This window comes from Larus michahellis, chromosome 5 (assembly GCF_964199755.1).
Source record: "Larus michahellis chromosome 5, bLarMic1.1, whole genome shotgun sequence".
In the NCBI taxonomy this organism is placed as follows: Eukaryota; Metazoa; Chordata; class Aves; order Charadriiformes; family Laridae; genus Larus; species Larus michahellis.
The window spans coordinates 70,293,108-70,316,856 of NC_133900.1; the positions used below are offsets into that span (position 1 = coordinate 70,293,108).

Below are 23,749 nucleotides of genomic sequence, written 5' to 3' on the forward strand. Positions count from 1 at the left end.
AAAGTAAACTACAAGGTTTTCAGCTCAGAGGAGCAGAACAAAACTCTGCTGAAGGAGCAGAAATAGCGTAAATGAATTCCCTGTGCCTGAGAGCCAGAAGAGGGATATAAAGTCATGGCAACAGTCCGTGGTACTTAAGGGATGAGGTGGGAACCTGCTAGATGTCCTCAGTGATTGTGGATGATGCAAGTATTTGAACCTGAATTAGTTATGCAAATTACACAAACCCAGTAAAAGGAGACAGGGCAAACATCCATTTTGCTTACCTGATAACCTCTTTTGGTCTTGTAGCGGCTTCAAAGGTGCGATTGTTTTATTTGGTCTTTTGGGCTCTTTTTTTAACTCGTTATCCTCACAGCGTGAACTTAAGGAGGCTTCTCTGCCTTTAGAAGAAGGATGGGCTAATTGGCACTCTGATGTATCTTTGGCAGTGTTTGCTGGAATGTCCTTATGTTAACATTTTTGGCCTGTGCCAGCCTTGCTTGGCAATTCAGCGTTGAGGAAGAAGCATAAAAAGCTTTAGTTCGTGCTAGTTATGATGGGTTAAAACAAGAATGCAAAATCACTCATGTTTTTTGTCTAAAAACTTAGCTATCAGAGGCTTGAAGAGGGGGGTGTTAGTTTATCGTGATCAAGAGCATGGTGCTCTTGTTCTGTTACCTCTTTGTTAATTGTTTAGCCAGTCTTAGTTGCCTCCTAATTTTCAGTCCTGCATCCTCCTCTCAGACTTCTGCTGTAGCTGTTCATACACTAATCAAATATTAATATGGGCTTCTACAGTATCTGTACTTCTTCTTTGACAGAAACTCCTGCTAGAGCACACTCTCTCAGCGCTCTTACGCTAAGCTGTCGCTGTGCATTGCTTTGTGCCTGTTGGCATCAATAAATGCAGGAGACTGAGTCTGCTTCTCTTTCACAACAGGTACTGTTTCTGTAGGTCTTGATTTTTGTCAGTTTGGCCGTGTCTTTGTCCCCTTTTGTGACTGGGAATTTCGGGGCAATTTTGACATGTCTATTCCTTTTTCCTTCAATTTTTCTTGTTCTAGCAACATGTCAATCTTTTTTTTTTACTTGTTTGAGATTTTTTCCAATCTCCCTCAAGGACAGATTGGTGTATTTGTGATTAAAGCAAAGGTATTTGTCACCAAGTCCACTAAAAATACTGATCATCTGAGAGCTGTATTTTCATGTCTCTGTGCTTGTCTTAATAATTGATTTTATAATTTGTCTGCTGAATATTTTTGTTTTACTTAAAATATGTTGGAAATATCACTGTTTTGTCTTTGGATAAACTTAAAAGCTGGTACGTATGATGGAGGAGGAAGTAACTGCTTCAGAATTCTTTGCGGGAGGAATTTTTTTGTTTGTTCTTAAAGAACACATGGTATCTTGTTACTGTTACTTGGATCTTAGATGCAGTGGTTTTATTTGCTAGTATTCATGTATGAAAGAACCAGTAGATTATTTTTTTCCGGTATTATCCTTTGGATTCCTATACTTTCTTTTTTTGTTGTTTTTCTCTGTTTTATTTTTTTCCCCCCATCCAGTGGTGAGTGGAAGGTGTTTTCTGGAAATGAGCTGGGAGCTCTTTTAGGCTGGTGGATCTTCACTTGCTGGAAAAATAACAATAGGGGTACTTGTGCTATTAAAGATGTCTACATGTTATCCAGTACCGTTTCTTCCAAAATCCTGAGAGCAATTGCGCTAAAGGAAGGTTTTCACTTTGAGGTAAGCTGTTGTATGTTATTCCATGTTCTTTTATTTGCTTACCTACACAATGTCATAGCTTTGTAAAACACTGCTTTTATTTTTAATGCCTTTTTTTCCTCCTTACTGCTGTAGGAAACACTGACAGGTTTCAAGTGGATGGGCAACCGTGCCAAGCAGCTCATGGACCAGGGAAAAGCTGTGCTTTTTGCATTTGAGGAGGCTATAGGTAAGAAACAGAATATTCCTGTAAAACACTGAAAGTAGTACTATGGTAAAACATAGCAATGTAAAGGTGCCCTCAACACAATGCATGTATTTGCAGTGAGTAATCAGTATAATCCATTTGGATGACCAATATTACTAGTTTTAATCCTTTGTATCTCTGCTTACTGCAGAGCATGATGGTGTAAGCTAGGTTACATATCTTCAGTAGCATGGCTGCGTAGACTTGGACTGCAAATTCTGCACAAGCTATTTAAAAAAACCCAAAAGAACACGTTCTCGAGACTTCAAGTTGAGTATGTTTAGCTGACAGTTTTAAGCTAAGTTTAAATGTGAATAAAGTAAAGTAAAAACTCCCCCAAATTATATTTGTAAACTGGAAAGCCATGAATAAAAGCTATGAATTCCTGAGAAGGAAATTGTGAAGTGATAATGCTGTTTCTTGAAAACCAGAGAAAATGTGACTGATTTCACAGATAATTATCAGTGTTACCTTATGCTCCCATGTCAGGCTAATCACATTTAAGACAAAATGCTATACTTGCATTGCTCCTGCAGTGTGGCATTTCTCTTTCATGAGAGCTCCAAAAGTACTTGGGAGCATCTGTCACCGATACGACACAAATCTGTCTCTATCTTGAAATTCCATTAAATACATTGCTTATCTAAAATAAAACTGATTATAAGATAGAATTTTTCCACTTTTGGTTTAACTTTAAAATGTCTGTACTATGGTAGTGTGCATTTCTCCTTTAAAAGATGTTGGTTTGATTAACTTCCTCCTCATTTTATCTTATTTCCTCATAAAAATATTATATAATTTTCTTTGTGTAGGATATATGTGCTGTCCTGCTGTTCTGGACAAAGATGGTGTCAGCGCTGCTGTTATAACTGCGGAGATGGCCAGCTTTTTGGCAGCCAGGAATTTGTCTTTGTCTCAGCAGCTGAAAGCCGTCTATGATGAGTGAGTTCAATTATAATTGTTTAATTTTTAGATATTCTCCATTCCACATACCAGGGTTAATAGGGACTCAATAGCAACCTATAGTATATGAAGAAATGAAAATTGTGTTATTGTACTATTGACACAATTCTGTGTTAATAGTAATCTTATAGAAAGTGCTCCTGCCTCATTGGCATGAATATATTTATGACTTTGTTTTGTGTCATTTAAAGGTATTTTAAGAATATTACCTTATTAATTCCCTATTAGTTAATGAGATTTTTGAGGTATTTTTGTTTGCTTGTCTGCAAGGTTTCTCCCTTTTGGGAAGTTCTGCACTTTGGTCCTTTTACAGGAGATTGGCCTGCGTTTTGTGCAGCAGTATTGCTGTGTTGGAGAGATTGTGGTGCCTCTTGCTGCTTAAATGTGCCAGATGCACAAAAACTTTGATGGCAGAATGGGTCTAAGTAACTCTGGCATATTTATGCTACTCATAGGAGCCAGCTTCCTTCTGTCCCGCTTGCAGGGCTACTTGTGATGAAATTAATTCTAGTTGGCTCTAAAGTCAGGCTTTTCATTTTATTATTCTGTCTTTTTTTGATGGATATGTTGATTGTTCTTTCGGCTCTTGAATACTGAGATTTGAGCTGATTATGCAGAAGTGCTGTGACTGTTTGGCCATAACTATTGGCTATATACAGATGGGTATCCCTCTGAGAGCTTTTAATATGAGGCACTACTTTTCTTTTGTTTTTGTTTAATATGTTCAAAGACCTACAGAAATCAATAGCAAAGATGGCTATTGGATTTCATGAGGCAGGGAGTGGTGTTTGGGGGGGTCAGGGAGTGGTTTTGGTGGGGGCAGGGGAGTTGAGTTGTTTGTTATAAAGGAAGGGAGCATCACAGGCTGGCAGATAATCTCCACCTCTTCATGTCGCATAGACACTAACAAAGGAGTGGTGGAACCTGCAGAGAGACTCATGGAAAACTCCAGCCTTGATGCTTTTTGTTTTCCAGTCCTCAGATCTCTCATTTGTGTGCAGCACTAGCTGTGCTTGTTTCATCCACTGTTTAAGAAGGAATCAAGTGGCAAAGACTTGCTAACACACTGCATAAATAAATTGTGGAATTTATCAGCTATTGTACATGGCAGTTTAGGTGGGTTCAAGAAACAGTAATATAAATGTATGGAGGAGGAATCTATGCCTAGAGCTGCAAATATAGTATTTGATGTGAGTATTCCCTTAGTTACTAGTAGCTAGAAGTGTATATTCAAAGAATTATCCTTCTGTCTTATGCTTTTTTATTTTTTTTTTTAATATTCATTCAGTGAACACCTGCTTCAGGTTGCCCTCAGAAACAGAATATTTAACTGAGTGGAACTTAGCTATGCCACAGGGCTGCAGTGTACATAGCCACTGAAGAGGACTCTAAAAGGCAGAGCTTATCTAGCATAAACACAGCCTGTAGATGCACCCCAAAGTAAGATGTCACCACACGTAATCACTGTGTGTGCAAAAGCTACAGATACAGGGAAGGATACAAATCTGCCTTATTAAGTTGATGCTTGATAACTAGAACTGGAGGGAGGAGGTTCTTGTTTTGGGGGGTCATTTTGTGTGTGTGTGTTTTGTTTGTGCTTGTCGCTAGTATAGAGTTGCAGTTTTCTACTTCTTACTACTTTATTCTTTGTCAGATTTTTCTTGTGAGTTGTTGTTGAAGGAGAAGAAACTCTACTCTGTTTTGGAAATATAGAAGCGGGGTCTGTTCTCAAAGAAATAAATGCACATCAGGAAAGGACACAGTCCTCCTTTCAAATGTAGGATAGGTTTTTCAAATTCCCTTGCTGTATTCTTAAGACTGATTTAACAACTATTGACCTTCAAGATGTCCATTTTGGTATAAACATGACTCTATTTAAGGAACCTTTCGGGTTTCTAGCATGAACATCCTAGTACTGACAAAAGATTCTGCCCTTCAGATTTCCCTGGCATCAAGGATACTCATCAAGTGTTGAACTTTAGTAAGGGCTCACTTAAACAACCGGTCCAGGCTTGCATGCTTTTCAACAATGTGCTGTTTTGAAAAGTCATTGTCAGCAGGTCATTTTTCTTCGATGCAGATTCTGCATGATATTACCTGGCAGCAAACTGATGAGGTAAAGAGATAATGTTCAGAACAGTTTGGTTTAGTAGAAACACCTTAATGGGAGAGCGGCTTCTGAAGTGTGATTGGAAAAAAACAGTCTGGAATTTATTTTACTCAGAAAAGGTCAGCTGAAATCCAGTCAAGGAAGCTATTTAGATGCAGTCTGTTCTCTTCCTATGGTGGTTAGATCTCTTCAAGGCAATAATGGCATCTTTTTTCTTCTTCTGGTTTAGCAGTAAACTTCCTCATTTTTAATCATTAAGAGGAAAAGGTGTCTGCACAGAAGTTTCTTTAAAGTATGTAAAATAGGACAATTCAACTGTTGAGGCCTTTTTAAAATTGTAAGGTGAACTGATGCTACAGTTGGGTGACCACGGGCATAGATTCTCGCTTTATAGAAGGTTGTGTAATGTGTATGGTGTACAACTCTAAGAAAAACATTGCTTCCTCAATTCATTAATATTGTGTCTTCACAGATATGGCTTCCATATTACTAAAGCTTCATATTTCATCTGCCATGATCCTAAAGTTATTCAACAGCTTTTTGACAACCTTAGAAATTTTGATGGAAAAAACACGTATCCAAAATCTTGTGGTAGATTTAAAGTTTCTGGAATAAGGGATCTAACTACTGGGTATGACAGCAGCCAGCCAGATAAAAAGGCTGTAAGTATATTTTTTTAAATTATATATAGATCATATCAGAATGTGTGTGTGTATATATATATATATATGTGTGTATATATATACATATACATATATATAAATTCTGTGGACAAACACGTCTTGAGTTTTAAAATAAGTTAGATTGGGGATGATTGTTTTGCCTTGGTGGAAGGAAATGAAGGTTGGGGGCGGGGAGGAAGGTTGGGGTTTTTTTGTTTGGTTTTGTGGTGTTTTTTCTCTCCAAGATGACAGTCTGTAAAGGGAGGTTAGGAGGATCTCGCTGTCTTGCTACAGCAATCTGCATTATCTTATTGTTAGTGTAAGTAAACTGTTTACTGAGATGTGGCTTTGGATTCTTTAGTTTTCCACAATCCATGTTTCTTTTCCTCCTGGGAAATGCTATCACAGAGCAATTTCTGTTTGCAGTAAAAATGTTGACTAGACTTGAAAAGAGCTACCTAGCAGTAATGTACTGCTACCACATTCTAGGTTGAGGGTAAGGCTTTCATTTGCCTGCTGTGGTATCAAAACCACAATAATGAAGAAAACAGAACGAAGCTTAATTTTAACTGATCCTTTAGTTACATGACATCAAGTCACGGGTTTTGTCTTGAATTCATTATATATAGTCGCTTTCTAAGCTTCTAAAAAATTATTCTTACTATTTCTAGATACTTCCCACTAGTAAAAGTAGCCAAATGATAACATTCACTTTTGCTAATGGAGGAGTGGCCACAATGAGAACCAGTGGGACGGAACCAAAGATCAAATACTATTCTGAACTTTGTGCACCTCCTGGAAACAGGTATTGTCACTTACAGCAATAAATGCTGTGTAATAGGGGCTGTGGGGCTTTCTGGTATCGTTTTGGTGAGGAAGGGGTTCTCCATTATCAAATAATATTACTACAGTCATTACTTCAGTGAATGTATTTGCATAAAGCTTCAGTTCTGCAAAATTTGTTGACGCATTCTTGTTGTCTCTGAAATTCCTTTGAACTTGGTTTCACATTCAGTAAAAACAATATCAAGAAAAACATTCTCCCTTAAATGAAAGTAGGTATGTTCACTCTCTTTTTACATACACAGTTGCTTTAAACTTATATAACAATATATAAAGTGTTCTAATATATTTTAAACCCTTTTATGTTTGGTAATTATATCCTTGACTGATAGCCTTGGAAGTCATACAGTCTTAAAGATAAGCAATTATTAACTTATGTAATGAAAATAATGCTTTCTCACAGATGAAAATTCATCTGAAAATACTATTACAAGTACAGAAGTTACATTTCTAATCACATAAATTTAGTAAGAGAAGATCTTCTGAACTCTGGCTGTTCTATTTTAGATTATATTGTGGGTTTATGCTTCTCCATAGTCCTAAGTGCATTCATGCACATCAGCTGGAAGTGAACATCAGTGCATTACCCTAAGAAATCAAGTGTATATACTTTTAGCATTAATAGAAAATGTTTCTCTCAAACAATGCAACAGACTTAAAAATTCCTCAGGCTGAAAATATGCTTTTTAGCTTCTCCACTGTGACACTGTTTTCTATATTTGTATGGATTTTGTTTCTCAGTGACGTTGAGCAGCTGAAGAAGGAACTAGATGAATTGGTCAACGCTCTTGAAAAACACTTCTTTCAACCAGAAAAAAATAATCTTCAACGAAAGACTGAGTAAAATAGGAAAATTACTACCTTAATTGTTTTTTGCAGCATTAGAAGTGCATTATTTAATAAGTAAAGATTTTTAGGACCAAACATCGGAGAACTCAGACTAAAAAGACTTCTGCTTTTATTAAGAGTTATTCTGGGGACTCCTGGATCTAGTATCATGTATCTTGGAAGGAAAGTACCTTTACCCGTAAAGGACCAAAAAACCCCAATCAGTTGAAGTAAGAGCTTTATGAACTAAATGTTGACTGCTAATGTATTTCAATCAAAACTTGTTTTAATTAAATATTGTAAGTAATATCCTGTTTTCGGAAAAAGTAGCCTGTTTTTTGGGGACTTTTATTTCTTTTGTGTGTGTGTAATCTCATAGTACTATGCAACTTTATATAGGTTTAGATTTGCAAAGCAAGTTCTTCTGTTAACAAGAAATACTGAAAGCCTGTGGTGAGACTTTGACAAACTTGGGGCAAGTGTTTCAGAAATGGTGATCTTTCTTGGGGATTTTGGCGTAAATAAACAGGAAAATCCCAGTGAATTTGCTGGAGAGACTATACATCATATTCCAGGTTAGAGATACTAAGTGTACTAAACTGCTTTGAATACCATGAACGTATTAAGATAATATATCTACATACAGCACCTTTCTGTTTCCTCATTGAACTAAGCATAATTAGTTCAATGTGTACCCCAGTCTGTCATACTGTATGCTGCCATGACTTGATGCATAACTCTGCATGTCTAATTTAGAGCAAAAGTTTCCGTTTTATTGCATGCTGTTGTCTGCACTTGCAGAGGCCGAGCGGGTTATTTGGAGGTTACCAGATGACTTTAATACAAGGGTTTTCCACATTTTCAGTGCTTGTCTTGGGTATCAGTGTAGCTCTAACAGCCCCAGTACTTCTTGGGTAAAGAAACTTCTTTCCCAGAATTACTTCTGGTATCCCATGGAGAATGCCTAGTTGCCAGACCAAGCACAGATCAAATTTAGCAAACTAATCACAAAGGAACAAATTTCCTATTCCATCCCCAGTAAATATTAGCTTACCTTGTTAGCCAAGATGGTAAGCAAAGAACACTGTATACCTGCTTTTACCTTACAGGCTTACCTTTAGAGTTGTCATCGGAGGACACAAGGAAAGAAGTAGTCCCTGCATTCTGAGGCTGTCACATCAGTTTTTCTTGGCTGTGCACAATCATTTATATTGAGGTCAATCTGTGTGGCATAGAAAATTAATTTGAAAATAAAGTAATAAGGATACTATGGAAACACAGTATGCTGTTAATCAAATCCTAGTCCTTCAGAGTAGAAAGCTAAAAATACAGGTTAGTAGTTTGTGCAGAAAGTGCTTGTTCACACCTTCTACTTTTCTGTTTCCGTTTCTCTTATATTAACCAAAGATGAGACAAGTTTTTATTGATACATGTTTATTTAGAATAATTACTTGAATAATGCAATCCATACTCCTGAATAGGACCTTAGGTGCTACTGAATGTAGTAGTAACTATAAAGGGAATCTCAACATTCACTTCAGTGCAATCAGCTCTGACACACTGCATGAAAATTCCATACGTATCAACTCCCACTGTTCTTTCCTTCTGAAAATAAAAGCTAAGGACAAATTAAAGGCTTAAAATAAATACGTAGTATTTTAGACTTTTTTCATGCATGTTAAAGTGTGCTAAAACAATGCGGCAAGATCTGAGAAGAGACATCAAGCAGGAACCTTACTCACTGCTCCCTAACCCTGCTATTGCAAAGGTTCCGCTTCCTTTCCATGCCTCTCAGCACATGAGGTCCTGCTTTCTTTCATTTATGAAGAGGCAACAGGGAGACGTGAAGAGAAGAAGGTAAGGGGGAAGATTAAATTGAGATAGTGTCTGGAGACTGTGTACTCCTGTACTCAAGTAGGAGAACAAAGCTGAAAGGAAAGAGCTCCCATGTGCTATTGCTCTGTCCTTTACACATTGATTAAAAGGAAATTGATTAATTTTACACATTGATTAAAAGGCAGGAGGATGAGAAACAGAATGGACGACTGGGGCACCTGATTCTCCTAACTTGTCCTTAATTCGTTTACCCTGCCATTCCCAGTAAGAGCCCTTCTGTGTGGAACATCCTCCCTTGAAGGAGCACTGAAGGGTGTTGGGGGTTAATGGTTGATGTAGAGTCTCATGTTCAGCTGCATCATCAGTTCTGGCAGAACAGGTAGAAGGATGAAGCTTGTGGGTGAAATGGAATCTGTTGTGGTAACTGTAAATTATGACTTGCATACATTTGCAACCGTAGGTACATACTTTTTATAAATGCAAAACTTTAAAGCTTTGTTATCCTTACAGAAGTCAAGTTCTCTATCATAATTTTCAATACAACTTGAAGACTGCATCAGTTGTGCAGTTGGGTGTGGGGAAAGAACCTCTTGGTAAGCTCAAGAAATGTCTCAGCATCATGATGAGGGGTGAATGTGCCATTCATATTCAGCTATGACTTGTTTCACCCTGCATGCAGATGTGATCGGTTCTTCAAGGAGCAGCACTTTTTATCTGGTGGCACTGGGCTTTTTGGCTTCTGTAGTCATCCACTGCAACCTGGTACCAGTCTGTTACTACCAGCCTGGCGCATACGTTACTGAATGTCTGTGCCTGTCTCTAGGCCAGTGTCAGGTCGGTGGGAGGAGGGGGAGACACAGGCACATGGTCCCTAGAGGAGAGTAAGGGGCCTTACTTCAAGGTACTGGCTAGGTGAGAAGCAGAAGGGTGAATGTTTGGCCTATACCTGAATTTCACTCTTGTTAGAGTTGAACGTGTGGCTTGTGACTTAACCACAGGCCACCCTTGCAAAACATGGTTTCCTGCACTGCATTGCAGCCTGAGCTTCAAAGCAAATGGCTTTTCACAAGCTCCCAACCCAGACTGCTCGCTGCCTGGTTAGGTGATGTTGGTTGGTGCTCCCGAGACTGACTTGCTTGTGGTATCCAGCCTCTGCATGACCACTGTGGGCTGAGGGTCAAGATTATGACAGGCCACCCAGCAGCAGCACCTTTGCCAGAAGATACAGCAGTAGGGAGCATACCACAGTGGGGTGTGTGTCATCTTCCTGCCTGCTAAAAACAAAAGCTTCTTCACAGAAAAATGCTGAAGCAAGAGCTGTAGTACACATGTGATGAATGTAAAACTCTCCCCCAGCAGCCTAAGCAGGCAGAGAATAAGTGGTGCTACAAACCTATGGCATGTGGGGTGGACTGTGCAGCCTCCACCTGCGGCCCTGGTTGTGTTTGACCTTAAAGTGCGTTGTGGATAGATGCACTGCAGCTGGCTGGGCCAGCTGTGTTACTGGGCTGGTGAGATCCCCAGATGTGCAGGGTCCCATGCTGGAGAGCACGGACAGAAGAATGGTTCTAGCGGAGGGAGGTGGGGGCAGCGCCTTCAATTTGGGCACTGATGAGCTATACCCGGGGCAGGGGAAGCTTTCTGGATCTGTACAAGCCTGCAGCCCTGGGCTTCATTGAGGGAGGTGATTCTACCCCTCTACTCCACTCTGGTGAGGTCCCACCTGGAGTACTGCATCCAGCTCTGGGGTCTACAGCACAAGACAGACATGGACCTATTCAAGCAGGTCCAGAGGAGGGCCATGAGCAATGGTCAGAGGGCTGGAACACCTCTCCTGTGAAGAAAGGCTGAAAGATTTGGAGTTGTTCAGGCTGGAAAAGTGAAGGCTCTGGGAAGACGTCGTTGCAGCCTTTCAATATATAAAGGGGGATCATAAGAAAGACAGAAAGACGCTTTTTACCACGGCCTGTAGTGACAGAACAAGGAGTGGCAGTTTTAAACTGAAAGAGGGTAGATTTAGATGAGATGTAAGGAATTTTTTTTATGATGAGGGTGGCGAGGCACTGGAACAGATTGCCCAAAGAAGTTGTGGATGCACCATCCTTGCAAGTGTTCAAGGTCAGATTGGATGGGGCTTTGAGCAACCTGGTCTGGTGAAAGACGTCCCAGCCTACAGCAGGGGAGTTGGGCTAGTTGATTTTTTAAGTTCCCTTCCAACCCAAACCATTCCATAATTCTTTTTATTTTCACTTGTAGTGTGGGAGGTCTTGCATTTCTTCTCTTACAGAATGTGGTAAAGGATGCTTTACTGCCTTCATGGGGAAGATCTGAAGGCAGTAGGTTTACAGGTCCTGATTTTTTTTATTGCTTTCTTTATTTATCTGAACACCTCCACAGGCTAGAGAGGCATGTTTATTTTACATCTGCTTCTGCATACCAAGCCTGGTTCTGGATTTTGCTAATGTTTCCTCTCTCTAGGAAAGCCATCTGTGTTCAGCCTTGGCCAGAGTCTGTCAAGGTCCTTCACTCTTGAGGGATGCTAAGGAGAACCAGATGGCTTAGTCTATCCCTCAGGTTTGTGTGACAGGCTGGGTTTCTGCCAAGCTGTTGCTGTTATTTGTGGATCATCTACATGCATTAATTACTACTTCTGTCCTGCCTGGAGATCTCGTAGGGCTGTCATCTCTCCTAGGAACAGGCAGGCCCTGGTAATGCCAGGGTGGATTGTTGGCTGCCTTGCTGGTTCTGCTAACAGGCTGATAGTAGGGCCATGGTGATGTTGCTGCCCCTGTTGTCACTGTCTTCACCATTCTCCTTGTTTACATCTTTAGAGGGAACCTTCTCATCCTTTTCTCATCTTTCACCTAACTGATCCCCTAAACTGGTTACCTCTAACAGCTACTGGTACAGTGAGACTGTGATTTATTGTCATCAGGCTGAGAACCCCTTTTTTTAGGTTATACAGAAGGTCTTATGGAGCTGGTGAATATGGTATAAGGCAAGACAGAAGTGCCTTTGTAGCCATCCCACAAAGGCTTACAAGAGGTTGTGTGCAGTCTGCTGTGTGGATGCACCTGGAGAACTGCAAGTGTTTTAGAAGTCTGGCAGCGGGGCCAGCAATGAACTGATGTATACTGAGACCACCTTAAGATGGCTTTAGAGCATCCTGAGAAACAGTACATGTACGGTCAAGAATATGGCCAAATCTGTATCATTCTGCCTTCCCACAAACAAGGATTTTACTTTCTCCATTTTCTGCTCTGTTCAAAAGAGAAGTTCACAAACTTGGGTGGGGGGAACAAAAAAAAAAAACCACACTGGTTTATCAAGCTTATTGAACAATTACGACAAACTACAGAATTACAAGATGAAACTTGTTGTTGCTACAGTCTTTACTAACCTTGTCTTGCATCAGAGAAAGAGGACCTATAACTGAAATAAAGAACTGAAACAAAGGCAGTGGTATTGCAAATTGGAGAGAAGTTAGTATTGCCAGTTGGAATGGGTGCCAAGCTACTGCTTCTTCACAGCTGGTCTCATTCCTCCATCAGAGTGTTGTGTAAGACAATGAAGCCAATTTAGAGATGATTAGTCCCAGGATCACCATTAAAAAATAAAAAACAGACAACTGTAATTTGTGAGTAACCAGCCTTGAACTGGGAGCAGAGGCACTAATATTTTATCCAAACTAATATTTAAGGTTATTAGTTTGTTTACCAGTCGTAACTTAAGTCCATTCCTGAATATTATTTTTTTTCAGTAAACTTAATGAAACAGTTTGGCTGGAAGGAAATAAATACATTTCATCTTCCTTACAGGCTGTGAACTTAGTCCACAGCATATTACAAAAAATACAAGTACCTTACTTGAGTTGTAGAGGATTTATTTGAGACTTTTGCCATATAACAAGAAATCATACGAGGATAACTGGAATTCACTATAAAAGAATATTTAATATATAATCAATTATTTTCGGATTGTACAAGTATGTGTTTAAATATGTAACTAATTCACCTACAAAGTTTCTATGAATGAAGTTTCCTGCTTACTATTGCTTTTCAAAATTCTAGTGGTTGTGGGGTTTATTTTGACACACCAACTATAAGCAAACCTTATATCCCTGTTTAACCGTCACTATGAATAGCAACATTAAAATGATATTAAATTAACATTTGTTACCTAAGCATAAGTCTTTACAAGATTGGGGACATTTAGCATTCCATGGCTGAAGGCACCTGGATGCCATACATAAGTAAAATCTAAAAATTAATTGTAAATAAAAATAATGACCAACAAAACTGTTCTCTGCCCCTAAGTATGAAAGTAATCAAAGGTAATTAAACTGTGCTGAATTGCTTTCCTTCAAAATATTTCTTTGCACTGTGCAAGCACACAGATTCATCAAGGATAGTATTTCTGCTCGACTTCCAAGTGGAAGCCAACATTTCTCTTTTGGGTAGTGATTGCCAGGTAACTGAAATGAGGTCACGCACCACCAGCACACTGTGCATAATGGGATGAGCCTATTAAACTGTCCAATCATGTCCTAACACCCAACCAAATAAAATGTAAGATAAATGATGGCATAGCAACAGCAGCTTCCAAACAAAAGGAAAAGCTTAAAATACTCGCACAATCACTGGTAAGTAATTTTCAAATGTATTTATGGGAAAGAAGGGGAGAGAGGATTAATCATGACATCTGAAATGCGCAAAAACACAGAGGCGGCAGGCAGCATCTGTAACAGTAGTTCAACTCTTTCTTGACTTTAATCATGATCAGTGATAATGGAAAGCCTCTTGTCGATGAAGATAATCACTAACTAATGTCGCTGGCATGCATTCCTACAGCGTATGAAATAAGCAAACGTGCTATAATAACAATTATAATTCAAATTTTGTTTATGGAATGTCTGGAACTATATATAAATAGCTTCTGATACAATATCATTGGCTAAGAATGTAGTACTTCATCCAGAGCTCATTTAAGTCAAAGGACTGCAAAACAGTTAATATCGTGACCTTAATAAGGCACTAAAGAGATTTAAATGAAACAAATCGCAAATGAAGACTTAGACTGTTTTATATAATAGCAATAGAAAGTCATCGTTATGGGTAATCTAGAGGGAAAAGCACAGAGGCTTATAACGCAACTGAAGCACAATGCATTCAAATTTATAATCCAGAATGTTACTGCTCAACTGCTGCCCAACTGTGGAGCAACTTGAGCTCTGAAAGCATCTTGGGTGGAAACTTAAAACTTCCTGTTTGCCTTGTAGTACTTCAAAGAGCGAATCCACAGTCACAGCAGCCCCAAGTTCTGCCTCCAGCCATGCCTAGGCACATTCAGCCTAAATTTGTACTAATTTACAAGCCTACCCCAGCTGGAATCAAGTGAGTAGATGCTTCTCCTCCTTAGCCTATGAGAGAGGCTTAAACTGCTGTTCTTTTATAGATCATGTTTGCAGGATGTGGAAAGCCCAGGCTGATTTTCCTTCTCAGTCTGAAGAAGTTAATGTGATGGTAGTTTTAGTTAATAGGCTACCATAAAGAAAAATTAGCGTGTGAAGGGAAAAAGAATAGAGATATACTGTTTCAGAAAATCAGATGTTATTGGGAAGTCTGGTGCTCAGGGCTTTCACCTGAATACAGGGATTGCAGTCCCTGGAATACATGGATGGGTTTACTTTTTAGGGACTGGAACATACGACCCCCATTCTGGTTTTCTTCTTGTTTCCACAAGTGAAACCTATTTTTCCCCCCTACATAAGCAACAGTTTCATCAGGAAGCAGAGAGAAGGAATGTTGTCCAGAGTGGCCGGGAGGCTGATGTGTAGGAAACTTTAATGGGAGGCAGGCTGAATGCTCTCAGGCCGAGTAGAAAAAAAAATGGTCTTCCTGCATCTTGGATAAACAGGCATCAAAGAGTTGACCTTTTTGTTCTTCAAATAAAGCACCTAAATACTTAACTTCAGGAAAGCGTGGATGTCGAATCATGAGAATGGGGGGAACACATCTTGCAGGCCCGATAGGTGCTAAAACCAGAAAGAGAAGGTGATTTTATGCAGAATCCCATCTTCTGCATTTCCATATCACCTTATGTAGCTCATGAGTTACATAACATTAAAATACCCTTCTACTGCAAGGACAGACCATAAAGAACAATTGCGGCTTTACCACATGCCTATTCAGAAGCACTGGATTAAACAGATAATGAGTAGTGTTCCTGAATAGTTTTTCAAGGTGTTTAAGTCAAGTTATAAACACTTCAGGGTTTGTTTTGTTTCCTATTAACTGTAAGAAAATATTTTATGTCTACTTGAGTGAAAAAAGAGGACTTTTTTCAACATTAGAGAAAATCAAACTATTAAACCAATATAAGTGTAGTTCTTAACCAAGGCATTTCACTTTGCTTATAAAATTTTGTATCAGAACACAAGTAATTTGACAAAAGCTCTGCTCAGCAAAGAATTAAAATACATGAGCCAGAGAAAACAGGAAAAAAAAAAACAAAACAGAGGGCCCCACGAACGAGTTCAAGCACAGCCCAATTTCTTTGGGCTATCAAAGAGGAGAAGGAAGAAAGGATCTGTATTTGTGATGCTCTAGTATTGACTTCTGTTGTTCCAGGATTTTCCAAGCAGCAAGAAATAGTCTGGTAGGATCCTTACCTGTTTCATTACCACCTTTTGAAAGGCAACAGTGAGGCAGTAAAAAAAGTCTTCCTAAAATCATTGGTTGGTAATCTGGGAATGCACGAGCCTTGGCTGAAGTGATGGATCTGTCTGGAGTCTGCAGCTCACCGTCTTCCGTAAGGTGATTACTAGAGGCATGCAGTGCTCCACAGCAGGCTTAAAATGAGCAAAAGGACACACTTGTCTCAGATACCGAGGTTGGCAGGTGATGACTGGAGTAAGAGCATTGTCCTCAGCAGCGATGGTTTAAAGACTTGGACTGTTTTATATAATAGCAATATTATATAAAATATAATTATTTCATACTTATAACTAAGTCAGGCACAGTTTGCAGAGAGGTGGCATTCCTGTTCCCAAGGAGTGCAAAGGATGTCACTGAAAACCCGAGGCACTCATATTCTCATGTCTAGAGGGGAAGCAGCAAACCATGAACCAAGTACAGATTGGGAACAAGTGCTGAGGGAACTGCCGCTTTCATACTTTGTTTCTCATGTCAATGATCCTATAAAAGAACACCTAGCAAGAAAAAGCCATGTTAGATACAACCACCTTACACTTTGTGAGTAGGGGATGTGCTTACATACTAAAACGTGACTTGTTTTTCATAGTCTGCGGCAACATTGTGTTTGCATTTGACAGCTTTCTCTGTCAACATTCAACTGTTTCCCACACAGCATAGCACAGTGCCACAGCAGCACAACAGTTTTCCTTGAGAAAACTCTGATTTCTACCAATGTGCACAGACTTAAATCAGTGGCCTAACTGCCAAGAAGACTCAAAATTAATTGAGTGCAAAAGCGGTTTGCAGGGTGCCTTGATCATCTGGAAAGAGCACTTGCAGAGGAGTGTAATTAAGTCTCCGGATCCATTCATTCCTTATCCTCTCTGGCAACTGAAAGACCAACTAGTGCCAACTCTTACAGTGTTTATTTATATATATATATAGGTGATTTGGAGCCGAAGGCCAGCCCGCAGAAGGCTGGCCCAGACCCGCGGGGAGGCTCGTGGACTTCCAGACTCCAGCTGCCGGGCGAGTGACAGTTTTGTGAGGAAAATTCCCTTGGGAAGCGGTTCCCGCCTTACCTCGCAACCTCCCCCGCGGCTCACGACGGCGAGGCGGCAACCGACACGTTTCCAGCGGTAGACGACAGGTTGTGACAGGTTGTGACAGACACACGGGGCGGCGCCGCCGGAGGGGCCCTCTGTCGCGACATGGGCGCCCGCCTGTCACCGGCTGCCCGCCGCCTCTGGCGGCCGCCTGTCCCTCTCCGCCCGCGCCGGGCCGGGGACCCGCTGCCTGTTGCTATTTTCGCCGGCTGCGGCGGGAGGAGGGAGGCGGCGAACGGCAGCCGCGGGGTGCGCGGCCCGGCCTCCCCCCTCCCGGGCCGCCGGGCAGGTAGGGGCGGTGCGGGCAGCCCGACGTGGGGCGGCCCCGTCCCGAACGGGGCGGCCGGCAACAGGAGGCGGCCGGCAACAGGAGGCGGCCGGCAGCCCCCCCTCGCCCGGCCGGGGCCCGGAGGCGCTGGTGTGGCCTCCCCTCCCCCGTCCCGGCGTCCGTTAGAGGCTCCCTGCCCCGCTCCCCTCAGCGGGAGGCGGGCGGGCGGCGCCTGACAGCCCGCGGCCGCTGCTCGCCGAAGGCACTTCCTTGCAGCAGGCGCAGCCGGCGGCGGCGAGGCGACGGTAAGCGGCGGCCCCTCAGCCCCCGGCCCCTCAGCCCCCGGCCCCAGCTCCGGGCCTGGCGGGTCGCGGCGGGGGGGGGATGCCGTGCCCCCGCTGAGGGGAGGGGGGCGGCGCTGAGCTGCCTTTTGGAGGGAGGGAAGGAAGGAGGGAGGAAGGGCGGTTTTAGCTGTGAGGAAGTGGAAGGGTTGAGGTGAGAAACGAGGCGCCCCGCCGCGGAGGGCCGCCCCCGGGCTCTGAGGCGGCACAAGCCGGGAGGGGACGGGGCTGTGGGGCTGGGGGACGGTCCGGGCCCGCGGCCTGGGGCGGGCGAGCTGCCGCCGCCTGCCTTCTGCCCGCCGTCCCGATCGCCCCGTCGGTCGCTGAGGGAGCCCCCGGTGAAGTCGCAGCGCTTGCTCCGGGGGCGGTATTTCGGCGGGACGGGACGGGGCCGGTGGGGCGCTTCTTGGCTGGCAGGGTGCTGGGAGAGAGGGATCCCCGTCGGAATAACCGAAATACCTGCTCGGATTTAAGCCGAGGTTGACGCGATGTGCCGCGGGCTGCTCTCAGTGCTTTTCCTCATTCTTGCCGGCACCTTCCGCATCCATCACTGCGAAATCGCTCGGTGTGACTCCTCCCAGAACCTCCTTAAGAGCAACACAGACCCCCTTCCCATCGGGGCAAAACTGCCCTTTCCTACAGCACTACACTTGCTTAAGTTCAAACTTAAAATCCCCCCCTGTCCCTCCCCAAAAACCGGCGCAGTATTTCTATGTCCCTTTAAATTCGCGTACTAAACTAACGAGGGAACGATCTCCTGAAGCCGCCTTCATGAGAGGTATGGGACAAATGTGGTTATTTATAGTGCGGTTTGAAAAGATTGAGACCTTTGTATGCTGTGTTTGGGAGAGAGGCTAATATGGCTGTAGGGACCTTTCCTAGTGCAGATGGTGGGATTTGTGCCTGCCGCTAAGCCCAGAGATTGAATGGAATATTGTGGGTCAAAATTAATAAAAATATACATCTCCTGAATGGCAAATACCCCTGAGCTGATGGATATGATTACACTTCTAACGCTTGTAAGTGCCAAAATAGAAATTCGTCACAGCTTGTTTTATAGAAATGCTGAAAGTAATAGGTAATATGCAAAAGTAGAAATGCCTGCAGGTGAGAAAAATGACAGGCTGGAAGGAATGTGGAACACGTTCAATGATATGTGGATGACTTGACACTTTTTTCACTTTATAATTTTGTTAACTGAGAAGTTGGATCCAAGTATTTTGGCTGTGGATATGCAATTGAATAAAAATGTAATTTACCTAGCAAGCTTTCTTTTACAAAGATTTTTCAGTGCATTGCAGTGGTAGAACAGCCCAATATTTTGTTCAGGTCCATTATGAGGCTGGCTCGGAAGTATCCAAGTTCTAGCCTCAATCATCAGCATATTAATTTCTGTGGTTTCTATTAAGGAAATAGCAACAGGTGTCAAGGGCAGGAACAGTGAGCTATTTTCTTCATTTGCTATTACCATTTTGCTGGAATATTTTTATTAACATTTTTTTAACCTATTTGAGGATATAAACGCTGTCTGTATCAGTAAATATTTTAGGTGTGATTATTACCACAAAACCAAATTATTTGCTCAGAGTACATGGTGGAACATTATTCAGGGCCATGTCTGAAGCTGCTGACGGCATTGAAAATAGTCTTTTAAAAGTGAGAATTTAATGCATGTATATGAAAAAAAAATGGAAATTAAAAATAATTTCTGAGGCAAATTGACTTCTGGACTTGCACATGCTGTTGCCCACAGCAAACCATAGGTCCAGAAAGAAACAGCAGATAGTAAGTAGTTATGAGATAAAGGTCATGTCGTGATTCCAAGTGCCAGTTTGTTAAATTAGAACTATTTGAAAACTGAGAACAACCTGTGGTATGGTATCTAAACAATCTTATTTAGCTATAGAAAACAAGTAAAAATGTTGTTTGAAGCCTCAAGAAAAAAGATTAAGCTTGCAACTAACTGCCCCATAGAACGATCTAATGGATGCTGTGTTGTGATACCAGAGTCATTTCATCCATGTTGAAGGAGACATAAAAGGACCTCTTCTCAGCCATGACCATATCGTGACATACCTAATATGTATTCTCATTTGTGTTTTTCTATATAACCTGCTAGGTGGATAGAGAAATCTGTCAGCATGAGTGAAGACAATGTAAATCTCAGTCAAGGATCAGACAGAGAGGGAGAGGAGTGGTATTTAGTTCTGGCTTGTGTTCCAGAGCTCTGGCTGCAGGCCAGGGCTCCTCATAATCCTTTAGTATGATATTTCTGCTAAAATAATCAGTGGTGAAGTGCAGTCCGTACCAGTGCCTCTGGTTCCGTTTGTCAGCAGGGTTCAGCACTAATGCCGTGCAGAGAAGAGCTGGACAAATTTATGCTCTTTAAGACCAGCTGTTTTTCACAAGACCTTGCTATATGGTTGAAAGTTTTGCTTGGCTTCTTGGAGGGGAGAAAGAAAACCAACTTACATAAAAAACCTGCTGTTGTGTCAGCAGCCTGTTGTGGATGGAGTAACTCCACAGCTGTCTCTCAGATGAATGGCAAAGGTTGAGGAAACTGGGGTCTTTCTGTTCAACAGCTCACAGGTCAAACTCCTCATTTAATTATTGATGTGTGGAAGCTCTGACTGTTCCCTTGCTTGAAGCATCTTCTGAACTTGTCAGTTCTGCTGTGGGTCCCAGCACTCTTAATTGCTGCCAAACCAGGGGAAGAGCTGGAGGAGAGTGGAGGATTGCTTAAGTCATAGTTATATGTGTTCTGAAAAGAGTGAAGTTTTTGGATGCATGTCTGTATTGAATTTAGTCCATTCCAGAAGAAACAACAGAAGAAGGATAACTCTTTAACTCTTCATCACTGTTGTAGTTTCTGCTTTTTTTTTTTTATTATTATTTATTTATATGTGTTCTTTTGGTTTAGAGCAATCTCTCTCCCTTCTTTGCCTTTTTTTTCTGGTTTACTTTAAGTCCATCCCAAATCTGCCTTGTTTTCCCCTAGCTGCCAAAACCTGATTTCCAGTGCCCCATCCCCCTGGGTTCATAACACAGTCTGTTCTCTGTACCCCACAAGATTCTCCTTCCTAACCTCAAAGCTGACCTGGCCCCATCCATCAGAATGACACCCAGAGCCTGTACCTTGTCCTCATGATAAACTGCTCTCTTGAGAGAAGGTGAGTTTTGAGCTGTCCTGCATGATGCGCAGCTGCTTAGACACGTACCTTCATGCAGGGAGAATCTGAGGTTCAGAATGGCAGAAGTACTGATCTTTGTAGCTGTCCCTTTCATGCTGTCCTGCCATCACTCTGACTTCTCTCTGAAGGCGTCCCTTTTAGTTTCTGGTTGCATAAAAAGATGAGAATGCAACTTCGTTTGGGAGAACAAGAGCCTGATACATGTGTATGTTTTTTTAAAACACAGTATCAGCTTTTGCTAGAACAGGACTAGTGTTGCATGCTTTCTAAGCCTGCTCCCAGCATGTGAGAAGTGGCTGAGTTGATCACAGTGAAGCAGAAGTTGAAGACAAAGAGCACACATATGTTCCCATGTGTGTCTTTCGCATTAGTGAGTCCGTATGGCATCTCCTAGTATAGAAGGTGGGGTTAGATTTATTAGTGTGGTTTCTGTAAATATCCTATGTGCTACAGTTTGCCTGGCTGCTTTTATGCTGACGGAGCAAATGCAGCTAAATCAAAGCAGGTTAAACAGTGGCAATGTTAAGATACAGTTTGGAGAATATTAACATTTCTCAGACTGCAGCAGAGCTGTTAGCTGAGGAGTGCCACTCCAGCTCTTCTCAGCTCTGAGGGCAAGGGCAACAGAGATCCTTCAGAAGAGGCTGATGGAGGGGAGGAAGAGGAGTTCTCCCAGTTACGTCCATGAGCACTGGAAGAACAACGGGCAGTGTTCAGCCTGTGTGCGGAGCAAAGCCTGGCAGGCTGCTCCCAGCCTGGGTTAATGGAGCTGAATCGTTCTTAGAGCTGTCAAGGGAAGATCAAAGTTTAGGTGGAAGGAAACAAGTGGGCTGTTTTATTTTTAGGTCTTTTCTATTCTTTCTTGGATTAAAGGTAAAACAAGCATTTGCTCTGAAGAAGTTGTTTGTGAGTTAATGAGTCGGACGCTTTGGGAGGAAGAGGAAGCTTGTTCAAGCTTACTGTACTAATGCAGATGGTAAACCGGTACAGTGCCTGCAGAACCAAGTTTCGGAGTGGATGAACTGAGTGGTGGCAACCAGAGATGGGTGAAGGTGCCAAAATTCCGAGTGGTGGAGTCAGGGCAGACAGAGACAGGCTTGGAGCACGGACACTCTTTGATCATAACGTGTGTGCTTAATTTTATGGCTAGGAATAGGCCTGTTGAGATGAACAGAACTATTTTTAGGTCTATATTAAGCATGTACGTAAATGCTTCATGGTCTTGAAGTAAAACTTAGTCCTTGGTGTAAACTTAAAGGACATTAGTGCCAGCAGCATGAAACTGGTATAATTTCTGGTGGAATTTGTGTGTAAATTAGGATACGAACGACAGGAGGAGGAAGCAAAGAAAGACTAGCTGGAAAAGGGAGATGAAACATGCAGAACAGTAATGTACAGAACGATACAGATTAGATAAGGAGACCTGATGCTGCTAAATTTGTGGATCTGAGAAACCGCACTTTTAGCCCCTCTTAACATTAGGAAAAAAACCCTAGCATTCTGACTTCTAGTTAACTGTTTTGATTTAGTATTAACTGTTTTTCTTTAGAAATAACAAATGCAGATATTGGACTATTTGTGCTGTTGACTTTGCAAGGTGTTTATTTTGTTAAAAAGAGATGAATGCCAAGAAGTTTTGCATTTATATTAAATACATTCTTTTTTTCAAGTACTGTTCAGTCCTTAGAGTAAGCATACAAAATGATGTGTTATACTGTGATATTTATTCCTGTTAGAGGCTGCAGTGCCTTGTAGGTCTGGGGCAAAAGAGTAGATGGTGGTAATCCAAATGAAACTTGTCCTCCTTGAAAACTTGATTTAAATGAGGATGACTTTATTGTATTTTTACATGCATTTTACTTAATTGCATTTTTTTAAAAAGAGTTCTGAGAGAACACAATTGAGAAATATGGTTACAAAAAGTATGTATGTGGCTAATAGGTCATCATCCATGCAGTAGCTCAGTTCTCCTGTTTTCAACTAAGAACGGAGTTTCCTTAGGCTTTCTTATCCTGAGATTATTATGTATGCCACTAAATGACGACAATGCTAAAAGCTAAAAACTCAATTTTTATGTGTTTCGGACTACACACCATTGTGGTTATAAACGGATCCAACCCTCCCTGCAGTTGCTGAACTATTTTTCCTTGTTACAGTTAAGGAGAAAAAAATTGTAGGAGTTTGCCAAAGAAGAGACCATTTTGATTGCTGACAGATGCAAAACTATAATGATATCATGTTTAGCAGTCTGTGTTGATAAGGTGGAAAAATGCTTCCTGAAGCTGCTATCTGATACAATATAATGCATTTATGTTCATCAAAAAGATGGTTGTTTTCTTGCTTGTTTGTGAAATAAAAAAATGATTGAAAAGGAGTTGTAGTGTAACTGAAATGAGGAATGCAAATTTTGGGTTTTCGTGGCCCTTTTTCCGACATATCCCATGGACAAACACACACAGAGGTTTATAAAAAAGCTTTTAAAAAAAATTATTCTACACATCTAGAATGCTACTTATGATGATTTCTTCAAATAGTGTCTTTAAAACCTGCACTATTGGATTCTCTTGCTAAATTGGGCATCCTTGGAACTGGTAATATTGCCACAGAGTTCATTTGTCAAAAGATGCAAAAGTTCCAAAAATGTAAATGTACCAAAACAAGTGGTTTATGCGGTTCTCTTGTTTTTATAGTTTGCCAGTTACTGCAGAAACATTTTTCCCCACTCAGATATGTGCAAATTGGTTGCATTTTAAACCCTTGTTTAGTTCAAAATGAATTTCCATCTTGAAATTTTTTTTAAAGTTTTTTTTTTTAAATCCTAAAACTTCCTTTCATTTTCACAAAGTGAAGCACTGTTAGAAACTCAGTTTGAAAATATTTTTACAAGGACAAATAAAGGACAAAGTTTAATGAAAACTCATGAGAAAAACACTGCTATTTTTGATCATCTTT

The 23,749-nt window shown here is 41.3% G+C and overlaps 2 protein-coding genes and 1 long non-coding RNA gene across 13 annotated transcripts in view; 2 read left to right on the forward strand and 1 right to left on the reverse strand.

Annotated features, from left to right (window-relative positions):
- Window positions 1-7,669, forward strand: part of PGM2 (phosphoglucomutase 2) — a 19,994-nt gene extending 12,325 nt beyond the window's left edge. The window contains exons 9-14 of the mRNA XM_074587801.1: window positions 1,548-1,728; window positions 1,843-1,936; window positions 2,767-2,896; window positions 5,500-5,689; window positions 6,361-6,494; window positions 7,274-7,669. Of these exons, the coding sequence (XP_074443902.1) occupies window positions 1,548-1,728; window positions 1,843-1,936; window positions 2,767-2,896; window positions 5,500-5,689; window positions 6,361-6,494; window positions 7,274-7,376 (832 nt within the window). The 3' untranslated portion in view covers window positions 7,377-7,669. The remainder of the gene's footprint in view (window positions 1-1,547; window positions 1,729-1,842; window positions 1,937-2,766; window positions 2,897-5,499; window positions 5,690-6,360; window positions 6,495-7,273) is intronic.
- Window positions 1-18,188, reverse strand: part of LOC141743504 (uncharacterized) — a 26,108-nt gene extending 7,920 nt beyond the window's left edge. Inside the window, exons 1-2 of one of the 3 annotated variants that reach the window (XR_012587088.1) lie at window positions 16,974-17,338; window positions 8,476-8,582 (exon numbers count right to left, since the gene is read on the reverse strand). This is a non-coding gene — a long non-coding RNA (uncharacterized LOC141743504). Of the gene's footprint in view, window positions 1-8,475; window positions 8,583-16,973; window positions 17,339-18,065 lie in introns of those variants that run through there. The other 2 variants (XR_012587086.1, XR_012587087.1) reach the window with 2 other exon arrangements.
- TBC1D1 (TBC1 domain family member 1) overlaps window positions 17,289-23,749 on the forward strand; it is a 112,737-nt gene continuing 106,276 nt past the window's right edge. For 5 of the 9 annotated variants that reach the window (XM_074587790.1, XM_074587796.1, XM_074587797.1 and 2 more), the window contains exon 1: window positions 17,289-17,570. The gene's annotated coding sequence lies outside the window, so the exon portion shown is untranslated. Of the gene's footprint in view, window positions 17,571-17,714; window positions 17,761-18,223; window positions 18,385-23,749 lie in introns of those variants that run through there. The other 4 variants (XM_074587791.1, XM_074587798.1, XM_074587795.1 and 1 more) reach the window with 2 other exon arrangements.